This window comes from Engystomops pustulosus, chromosome 1, assembly GCF_040894005.1.
Source record: "Engystomops pustulosus chromosome 1, aEngPut4.maternal, whole genome shotgun sequence".
NCBI lineage: Eukaryota > Metazoa > Chordata > Amphibia > Anura > Leptodactylidae > Engystomops > Engystomops pustulosus.
The window spans coordinates 270,680,477-270,691,970 of NC_092411.1; the positions used below are offsets into that span (position 1 = coordinate 270,680,477).

Consider the following 11,494-nt stretch of genomic DNA (forward strand, 5'->3'; position numbering starts at 1 on the left):
ATGATGTATGTCTAAGGCCACATCCAGACGAACGTGTGCCTGCTGTACCATGGTAGCACGGTGGGCACACGGAGGTGCACAGAGAGGAGGAGGGGGTGAGCACTGCTTGCCCCCGCCCCTGTCCACTAAGATACATGGCGCGCAACCCCGTAATACGGGTAAAGATAGGACATGTCCTATCTTTTCCCTGGGTACAGAACAGCACAGTGCCGCACGTGTGTGGCACCATACCACTCCATGCACCCTTTGCCAGCCAATGGGGGACGTATTTACAATGTATATACGGCGGCCGTATATATATGTCCCCCAAGGGCTGTGTGAATGTATCCTAATCTTGGAGCGGTTCAGTTGCCGGGTTTCCTACATTTTTTTTCCTACTGGTGGTCCGTGGACTTTGGATGATTTCTTCGTGCACCTACCGTTACTTGGATTAAGTACAGTCTACTACAAACGAGGAAAGGGTGAGCTGGTAGCTTTCATTTTTTCGATAATATAGGTTGGTATAGGAGAAAAGATTTCCAGCAATCCCAAGAGATCTTCCACTTAAATCTTTTATTGAGGTTTAAAACCTCACATCGCGGTGGACATAGCTGGGATCACACCTTCTGTTTCTATGTCCACAGCAATGTGATGTGTTTTTAACCTCAATAAATGATTTAAAGGAATATTCCCACAAAGACAAAATTCTTAAATATACTCAGGATAACAAAATAACACATTCTCTGATTAACATTGTTATTAACAAAAATACAGCATTTCACGGATATAATTCCAACCTGTCTCCATCAGGATCCGACCATAAAATCCTCACTATGGTCGGGTAGGTTCTTCTGGCATGAATAGCTTCCCCTGCACTGTAGGGGGAGGGGCAGGATGCAGAGAGCACTACAGACACAGGCACTTCCTGTCAAGCAGCAGCTTTACAAACAAGATAAACTCTGGATCTGAGGGAAAGGGGTGACTGTGTGTTTTATAGGTGAGGTAGCAAAGCTAATTGTGTCATTGTGTCTTATACAGTATCCATCTTATGACTCTGATCTGTCTCATCTCTCTTTTTCAGTGTCAAATATTAGTAGAATCTACAGAAGCTAAAAATGTATATAAACCCTGTACCCTGATAATCTAAGCACATTATCAGCACCGAAAGAAGGGGGGGGCAAAAGGAAAGGTGCATCATAAGTATGCAGAGCAGTGAGCCAAAAGAGTGGGGCATTAAAATCCGGGGGTTAATATAAGTGGAGGAGTACAAAGAAAGTGGGTATTATTTGTGGGGGCTTCAACTAGGTGGACATTATTATGTATTAAGGGTATTATGTATGCGGGCTACAGGAAGGAAGATATTATTATTCGGTGGGTCACATTAGGGGGCATTAGATGTGTGGAAAATGCGCAAATGACTGCATGACCCACTCCATCTGCCAAATTCCAGCAGGACAAAGTATGTCACAGGAAGTCCTGAGTCGTGCAGCCCGGTATCATGTGACCTGAGGCTTTCTTAAGCTAATGACAAATTTTAAGTATCAAGAAGGGTCCTTCACTTATAGGGTCTTCTACTTGCCCTATCAAAGTTTGCTATAAGTGGCCAACCCCACAATGCCTATCAACATTTCAAGGATACGACCTATAATTTTTTGGGATTATTTTAATGTTTTTTTCCAAGGCTTTTATGGTGAGAACATGCCCCATAGGTATCAACTCCCCAAATATATGGACCTGCCAAAATATATTGGCAAATCCGTACTAGCAAAAAAAAAACATCTTTAAGAAAAAATCCGGTTTATATGCCGGCAGTAATAGGTGATTATACTGTAATATTATACTGTAAACTGTACAGAGCGTCTCTCCAGGTATCCGTGTGACCTTGTCCACCTATTCCTCTCCTTTGTCTATGTCAATGAGGACATAAAAGAGGTAGGAACTATACAGAATCAAAGCCGGGCTGACACCTTCTAACAGCGACAGTCAGGACCCTATTACTTTGTACTTTTCTCCTATTATTGAGCCGTCTCCTCCAATTCCAGCACATGTGTCCCCCCAGAGAGATCTATGTGATGTGCGGCCTAATTCACTTACATTCCACTGTATTACATCCCACAATGGCTTTCATCTTCTGCTGACGGTCACATTTCTGGACCCTTCTTACATTTCTACATTTTTTTTTGTCTGTCCCACAAAACACCACAAGTTTTATATTGTTATTGATGCATTTGCCATGAAGCCAGGCTGTGCCTTTACCAGGAGTCCTTCCCTTATCCCAAATTCTAAAGAAATTTGGTTCTGAGGTTGCTTAGAGGAAATCTGCATCAAAATCCATCCTGATAAACCAGGGACATTACTCATAGATCCAGGCAGTGAGACTGTGGTCATCATCTTATATTTGTTATCCATGGCCTCCTTCCTTCTAAAATCAACTTTAAAAATTATGCTAAGGAGCCAGAAAGTCTATGGGTGTGTTACAAAAGCCCAATACAGTCTCACCTTCCCCCCTGCGCTTCCTGTAATCTCAGCATCAGTGAGCACACAGTAGTGCTCGTGCACAGTGTAGCAGCCTGTGAATCTGCAGCAGAGAGCGGCACTGATAAAAACGGAAGAGAGGTATTTATATGGTTCCCTGCAATGTACCATATATCAAACGATCCTCAATATATAAAAAACATATTTATGGATAGAAAAGAACAATAAAAATATTCGGCCATTGTTTTTTAATTATTGTTTTTACATTCCTTGTGTAGTAATAATAACATCTCCGAGTCTATATGATTGTGGTATAAACCAATTTGTATAATTTCTATAGTCTCTTCAGTTTTAGAATTGCTTTGTGTCACTGTATTGTAACATCCATAAACTTTTTTATTATTTTATGTCAGTGGACTCCATGTTTTTTGTGCTATAGTTTTTATTGTAGTTGTTTTGGATTATATAACACTTTTGGATTTGATCTTGTGAGCTGTTGTAAGCAATAAATGGGAAAAGGAGAGGAAATTTCAATTTAATTTAAGTATATTGGTAATTCTTTAAATTTTCTATAAAACTATTTCCACTTTTTTTTTTTGGTAATGGTCCATGAAATATACTGGAATAACACTGTATGGTAAGTTTACTGCTGTTCTTTCTCATTTTGCCTTTTTAGGATGACATCACAACTAGAGATGAGCGAGCACTAAAATGCTCGGGTGCTCGTTATTCGAGACGAACTTTTCCAGATGCTCGAGTGCTCGTCTCGAATAACGAACCCCATTGAAGTCAATGGGAGACCCGAGCATTTTTCAAAGGGACCATGGTTCGGGAATAAAATGTGTTAATTAATTGAAAAAGAATGTCTTCTGATAAGTTAGCAGATGTATGCAAACATCTACAATCTATTCTTCACTGTTCCGTGCGTATATTATCTCCCGACAAGTTAGCAGATCTGAAGAACAGTGAAGAATAGAATAAAAACAGTGAACACAGGATCATTTAAGTGAAAAACACATTGAAGAATAGATTGCAGATGTTCTGCACATCTGCTTACTTGTCGGGAGATACGCTGTCCCGGGATCCGCTCCTCTTCTTCCACTGAAGTCTCCCCGATCTCTCTGCCCTTCCCGATGTCTCTCTGCCCTTCCCGATTTCACTGCCCCGGTGTCTCCGTGCCTGCCGCTGCCCCGGTGTCTCCGTGCCCGCCGCTGCCCCGCTGTCTCCGTGCCCGCCGCTGCCCCGCTGTCTCCGTGCCCGCCGCTGCCCCGCTGTCTCCGTGCCCGCCGCTGCCCCGCTGTCTCCGTGCCCGCCGCTGCCCCGCTGTCTCCGTGCCCGCCGCTGCCCCGCTGTCTCCGTGCCCGCCGCTGCCCCGATGTCTCCGTACCCGCCGCTGCCCCGATGTCTCCGTGCCTGCCGCTGCCTGTGCTGCTCCCCGGTGTCTCTGTGCTGCTCCCTGGTGTCTCTGTCCTGCTCACCGTGTTCTTCAATGTGTTCTTCACATACTATTTTGTTCGCACCGTTCCGCCGTATCTTCCGACAAGTAAGCAGATGTGCCAAACATCTGTAATCTATTCTTCACTGCGTTTTTCACTTAAATGATCCTGTGTTCACTGTTTTTATTCTATTCCTCACTGTTCTTCACTGTGTTTTTTTAATTAAATGCTCGATCTCGAGCAGGGGAAATACTCGTTCGAGCAACGAGCCGTTTCGAGTACCTTAATACTCGATTGAGCATCAGGCTCGGACGAGTATACTCGCTCATCTCTAATCACAACCAATCTGCACTAAATGGTTCAAAGAATTAGGATAAGCAGTGGGTTAGATGCCCTGGCTGTAATTGTCCATAGCATCTAAGTGGTTAAACACTGCATAACCTGCACTACTGTCAATGAAAGCAGTTATCAGCCAGGAATGAAGAAACTCATTGGTTGTTTCTTTGCCAATCAATGGGACCCCCATTCTACCTAATGAATGGAGTGGCAGGTCAAGCAGGCTTCGTACTATGGGAGTGTTGAGCACAGCGCTCAGGTATTTCCAGCACTATGTATGCCGGTATTCAGTGTATTGAATGGATCAGCAGCGCCCATTCCTGACCTGCTGCTTCATCAATTAGTGAGGAGGGGGCAGAATTCTTGTGATCATTGGGGTCCTGGTAGTCGGATGCCCAACACTATAGTGAATAACACCCAAACCTGATACATTCACTTTAAAGGGAACCTGTCACCAGGAGACCCATTTTTAGCACTCCCCCAGTCCCCACAGAGCATAGTACATACACTGCCAAAGTGTTTTTGTATAAAAAATAGGTTTTACAGAAAAAAAGATATGTTATATTGTACCTTTCATTAGCATCTGCTGTGTGACTAGGCAGTTGCCCACTGGGAGGGGCTGGAAAGGAGCAGTTCCCCCCCACCCTTGGGAAACAGCTACTCCATGTGACCTTTTCAAATATATGAAAACACCCATCACTGGGCTTAGCGACGCCCCCTGCTCCTCTACAGCCAATCCCGACAGTGGGGAGTTATTCATATATTTGAAAAGTCACACAGCAGATGCTAATGAAAGGTACAATATTACATATCTTTTTTTCTGTAAAACCTATTTTTAATACAAAAACACTTTGGCAGTGTATGTACTATGCTCTGTGGGGACTGGGGGAGTGCTAAAAATGGGTCTCCTGGTGACAGGTTTCATTTAAACGCGGCTCTCAATACTTTAAAATAAAACAGTGTTCCCCATGACCTATGACCTCCAACATCTCCAGGATAGGGATCAGCAGACCCTTTCCGGTTCGGATTCAACAAGTTCCTGATCATTTGATTCTGATCTGGTTTTGGGCACCCAAACACTCACCCCCATGCGGGTGTTACCCTTTAAATGGCATCGGCAATCACATGGACGCCACCATTTTTCTTAGGATGGTTGTTCCTGTGATGTTATTAGGGATCAATAGTCCTAGGCATTTAAACAACGATTTAACAACGATCGTGGGTGTTTGCTTGGGGGGGTTGAGCCTGAACACTTGTCCTAATCCCAGACTTCTTGCTGAACCAAGTCTTCTTTGTCACAGACCGGAACACTGTGTAGGTTTAGTTTTAAGGCACCAAAGGTTGGAGAAAACTGACTATAATTAATAACACTTCACAGATAAGTGACACTTACCATGTATCCTGCTTGTTGTATTCAACCTTTGTCTAAGAGGCAACAATATCCCTTGGCGCATGTGGTGCCCGTGCCCATGTCTGTGCTAGAATAGAGTAACATGTACAAGTAAGTGCACAGCAACAGGAGGAGATGAAAAGTAGCAACAAAAGTAAAGTATAATCCAATACATAAAACATAAACTGCTGCAGAAGAGGAATAATTAAAGGGGATACCTCCTAAATTGTGACTGTCATTTCGGATAATTTTTGATATTGAGTGGGGGGGGGGATGTGTTGTGGACATTTTTCTAATTGACTTAATTAAGAAATTATCTTTGGTTTGTATAGAGACAAGAATGCAATGTTCCCCTTAGTTACAATGTTACTTCTATGCTGCTATTGCAAATATGTCTACAGGATTGAAGACAGGTCTCTCTCCACTCTTCTCCAGTTGTTACACAGCTGTGACTTGGTGTTAACCCGTCCTGGTCTCTCCCTGGCTGTAGTATGCTATGAGCACTATGTTCAAACATCAAGCTGAAAGTGAAGGGGTTAAACCTCTCATCTCGGCACTGTTTGAACATACAAAGGGAGATTAGATATGAGCTCATGCAGCCTCCATAGACACACACTGTACAGGCTGGAATATGCATCTCTATTAGGGGGAGTAACTTTATTTATATTTACAAACTAAGCAGAATTTGTTAATGAATTATATTAAAAAAATGTTCACCACATCCCCCCCCACACACAATATTAAAATTCATTTCAAATGAGGATAACCCCTCCATAGACAGCCCGAGACTTTCTCGAAAGAGAGACCCTATAGACTGCAAATATAATATATGGTAACACAGAAGCTATTATATATACCACCATAAGTAGTCTCTAACATACAGCCAACAAATGTATAGTATAGATACAATAACAGTGCTATACAATGTGCTAATATATCACCATATGATAAAAAGACCTTCTGACCATGAGTCTCAAGATTTACGTTATCTATTTTGGAGCATATCCCTAAGACTGACGGAATGGCAAGGATACAATATCATTCCGAAGTTTTGGACTATCTGCTCTGATACATAGGCAGTCCCTGGGTTAAGTACAAGATAGGGTCCATAAGATTGTTCTTAAGTTGAATTTGTATGCATTTTATAATTGTAGATTTTTTTTTGCCCCAGTGACAATTGGAGTTTTTTGCTGTAATGGGACCAACGATTATCAATAACGCTTCATTACAGACACCTTACAGATGATCATTGCAGTCTGGGACTATAGTAACATCCAGAGAGCTTCACCAGAGGTCACAGTGGGCAGAGGGGTCCGTCTTTAACTAGGGGTTGTCTGTAAGTCGGGTGTCCTTAAGTAGGGGACTGCCTGTATCCACCAGTACCCAAAAATATGCAATTGCAGAGGCCACATAGCATAAGAGAGAGAAGTGCTTTGAAACTAAATAGGACCTTTGTTCTTAGCTGTGAGAGGGACATAGGATGATACAATACGATATCCACCTCACTATGCACAAGATCAATAAATCTCCCTTACTGAACAGTCCCTAAACTGCTGTAAGGTCATATGGGAAGTGTGGAGACCATATAATACATCATTATGATACAATTTTTTTTATTGGAACCAACTGTCTTGGTTATTAAAAATCTAGCATAAATTTTTGAATGTTTGATCACAGAACTGACAGTTGATTTTCCGGTTGTTTTTTAAAAATTTAGATTTCAAATTTAAAAAATAAATATTTATGTTACAATTCAAAGTTCTAAAATGTTGCATTTTGTACTGGTCACCAGAACACCTCTAACGCTCCAATAGTTAAGAAACAAGACCCCCTACACTAGGGACAATAGATTTAGGACAGGGGACAGATAAGTACTTACCACTGAACTGAAGACATGGCCTATGTTAAACAGCAGGAGACAGATCCACATGAAGTGACCGGCCGCGTCCATGCTGTGTCCTTGCCTCCTGTAAGTGATAACGTTTGCTGTGGGGTTTGAGCTAAAGTAAATACAACTCGGATGGTCAAATGGTCATCTTGGTGTTTTGCAAGCAGCTGTGATTTCCTGCTCTTCCCAAAACCTTTCTAAGCAAATTACAGGGGAAAGGGAAGAATTAGCATGTAATGATTAACCACTCATCTGGTGGGCGAAATTGCAAGCGGCACAAGAGTTTATGTAATTATTGCTGAAAGGACTAAAATACACATTTTTAGGATTAATATATTGATTATAGAATCAGGATGTCAGCTGTGTCCCTTCTTTTTACCCGAATCTAGCTCATATATAATTTTTACTAAAAAAAAATTCCATAGACCCTATTTGGGAATTATATGATGTAAATAAAGGAGGTGCTCTATTTGGGATCTTCCTCTCTTGATCAGAGTAGCTATAAAGAATTTAAATTGCTTTGGAGGACCCACCTGATCCTGTATTATCCAGACAATTCAATGGTTTAAATGGAGACTGTGTAATTCTAAATTTCCCCTGCGGGGGAGCTGTAGGGAAACTGAACACTTCCTTCCACAGGTTACAATAGGAGGACACTATAATCAGCTTATACATTTCATTATGGGTCTATGAAAAGCTGGTGAAGGACAGACATGCATGAAAAAGCAAAGGAATTTTACAGGGATTATTTTTCCTAAAAAGCCCCTGTGTATGTTATTACTGCTTAAAACCAGTCATGTGAACACATGACCAGACGGGTGGTAGTGCTTAGACAACAATGGCGCTGTTGTCATAAAAATAGTAGAGTCTTCTCCATAAGGTCAGTCCCAGGTGGATGTAACTCATGTCTTTGTCATCTATAAGCCAGCAATGACTGGGCACTGGATAAGCATAGCCTCTAGCTCACATATACTAAAATAGCTAAAATTATTAACTACCTAAATGCTAGGTGTCTTGTTATATATGGGGCATTGATGGAAGTTTGTAAAAAAGTTCACTCCAAGTCATTGCCCACCCATTGTAAGCGGTATCCCTGCTGGATGAGGATATAGCCGGCATCAGTCTAGAGGCAACATAGACCAACTATCAAGAACAATCATCGTCAGGAATTATTCCAATAATTTACGGATCTGTAAATGTTAAGAAGAATTTACTATACAATTGAAAAAAAGATGGTATAAGAGCAGTGTTCAAAATGTTTATATCAGTTACACAAAGCTGTGTAATACCTCATTTCAACTGCGGAGGAGCTGTAGGGAAATGGAACGATTGCTTCTAATATTGCATTGTATCAATTTTCATTGTAAATTGTGCTTAGTTATGTAAGTAGGGGTTTAGGCACATACTGGGCAGAGAAATTTGCCTGGAAGCCTGGAGTCTTCATGTGTCTTTTCTCTAGTCGGTATTAATTCTGGAAAATCCCTCGAGCCTGGAAGACCGGAAGTACCAGTGCAACTTGGGAACAGTGATCTGGTACAGGTTAAGAGCACATTGGGGGGGGGGGTTTGCAGCCCCTGCTCCAGCTCACACAGGGGCATAACTACAGGGGTAGAAGCCATAGCAGCTGTTATGGGGCCCACAGTGTCAGGGGGCCCCGGCATCTGGGGTATTGGATTTGTGCTTTGCTCTAAATGTGTATGCATATGTGATGTGTATGTACTGTATGTCTGTGTATATGATGCATGGGTGTATATGGTACTGTATGTATATATGTATATAAGGTGAGTATATACTGTATGTATATTTTTAAGGTGTTTGTGAGGCCCCATTCAGAAGTTTGCCATGGGGCCCTGCCTCTCCTAGTTACGCCACTAGTGAAACGCTGTATTTTTGTATTTTGCTCTCTCAGCACTTACCCCCTCCCCTGCCTGATGTAATCTCACACAGTGGGAAGGGGGAGTTCTCCTGCACAGTGTAACAGTCTGTGAATCTGTAGAATGGAAGGGCTCTGGTAACATCTCCCAGAGGCTTTCTGGCTAGTTAGCAAAATGGTAAAAGTTGATTTTAGAAGGAAGAAGACCATGGATATCAAATATAAGAAGATTAGCACAGTCCCGGTGCCTGGATCCATGAGTAATGTCCCTGGTTTATCAGGATGGATTTTGATGGTCGATTTCCTTAAAGGAAATGTGTGTCACTGCAGCACATCTCTTGCCCTACGAAGATGTTTTAGATATTTCCTGTAACTTTCACTGACCCTTCTCCGAGAAACACAAAAATTCCATTAGGAGTCTTTATGATTGTAACAGAACGCCAGGCGGAGAGATGGCGCCTCGTAACGAGTCGTCCTGTAATGGCCATCGCTGCGTGTGGAGACTGCTAACACCCTCATCACACACCAATCTAACGCTATAAGCTCATTATGGGGCATGTTCCTAAATGCGGCAGAAGGATCAATCCCAATTCGGAGTGCAGATATTTACCAGCATCACTAACAGTCTCTAATGACGCCAATTTGCGCCAATACGGAGCATTAATCTTGACCCCAGAGCTGACACATGGGAGCATGATCAAACTGTGGATATCCTGCTTTCAGCCATTAGCTGCCAATTCCCTGGACTTGATGAGAGCGGCTCTTCAGGAATCTGCACGCACCTTGTGTAGGAGAAGTGTCGTCCTCATCACAGCTACAACATCCGTACATTATACGACCCGGACCACCATGATGACACCGACCTGAGGTCACTACTTATATAGTGCGGGCCACCGCTGCCCATCACAGCTGATGGAGTTGTGTGGGATAATGACAGATCAATATCGATTTTAGTATTGAGAGATGTGACAATAATGTAACAATTTCTCTTTTGTTGGCAAAGAACTGCTGAGGCTTTGTTACAATGGGGCAGATTTACTTACCCGGTCCATTCGCGATGCAGCGGCGCGTTCTCTGCGCTGGATTTGGGTCCGGCCGGGATTTATTAAGGTAGTTCCTCCGCCGTCCACCAGGTGGCGCTGCTGCGCTGAAAAGGATCGGAACGCACTGGAGTTCACCAAGCCGGACCGAGTGAAGGTAAGCGCAAGCTCCGCGACAGATTTTTTTTTTTTTTAATGCGGCGGTTTTTCCGAATCCATCGGGTTTTCGTTTGGCCACGCCCCCTGATTTCCGTCGCGTGCATGCCGGCGCCGATGCGCCACAATCCGATCGCGTGCCCCAAAATCCCAGGGCAATTTAGGGGAAATCGGCGCAAATCGGAAATATTTGGGTAACACGTCGGGAAAACGCGAATCGGCCCTTGTAAATGACCCCCAATGTCTTGTGAATAAGGTTACTCTGGAAGGTGGGGGTCTAGCATGAACCACGTACCACTTTGAGGCACCAATTTGGAAATTCTGAGCATTTAATATCAGGAGTCACTCACCGCTGAAGTTTTGTTGCAGTGTTGTTTCAGTGCCCTTTTGCGTACAAGGAGATTGGATGGTAATGACATTACTGAAAATTTTGGAAGTGAAGAGTTTAACATAAACCTTATTCCACCTTCTGGGTTTTGCTATCAGGTTCTGTCATCTTTGCAATGTTATATCCAGGGGTGCACCATCCATGAGGCGAGTTGAACATCTGGCCTCAGGCGGCGCCACCTGCAGTAAGATGGGGCGGCAGCATTCAGGGTGCTGTCTCCGGCTACAAAGCAGGAGCTGACACTTTAAAGTTGTGTTCATTCAAACCTGATGTCAGCGTGTGATGAGACCCACTTACTAGAACAATAATTGTAAGGGTGCCCTTAGATAGCTTGCCTCAGCCAGCAGAGTTTAGGTTCACCCCTAGTTTTAGCACTCATGGTGGGGGTAATAACAACTTGATAAGAAGATATATATATATATTCCATCTCCAGTTTCACCCATGCATTTTCTTTGCCGTACAAACAACATAAATCCAGAAACAAACTTTACTTTCCAACCATTCAGATAAATTGAAAGAAAATGCAACATTAT

The 11,494-nt window shown here is 42.9% G+C and overlaps 1 protein-coding gene across 2 annotated transcripts in view; it reads right to left on the reverse strand.

The window, feature by feature from the left end:
* HGFAC (HGF activator) overlaps positions 1-7,716 on the reverse strand; it is a 37,921-nt gene extending 30,205 nt beyond the window's left edge. The window contains exons 1-2 of one of the 2 annotated variants that reach the window (XM_072126153.1): positions 7,496-7,716; positions 5,620-5,704 (exon numbers count right to left, since the gene is read on the reverse strand). In XM_072126153.1, the coding sequence (XP_071982254.1) occupies positions 5,620-5,704; positions 7,496-7,567 (157 nt within the window). In that variant the 5' untranslated portion in view covers positions 7,568-7,716. The remainder of the gene's footprint in view (positions 1-5,619; positions 5,705-7,495) is intronic. The other variant, XM_072126154.1, reaches the window with a different exon arrangement.
* Positions 7,717-11,494: the final 3,778 nt, after the last annotated feature.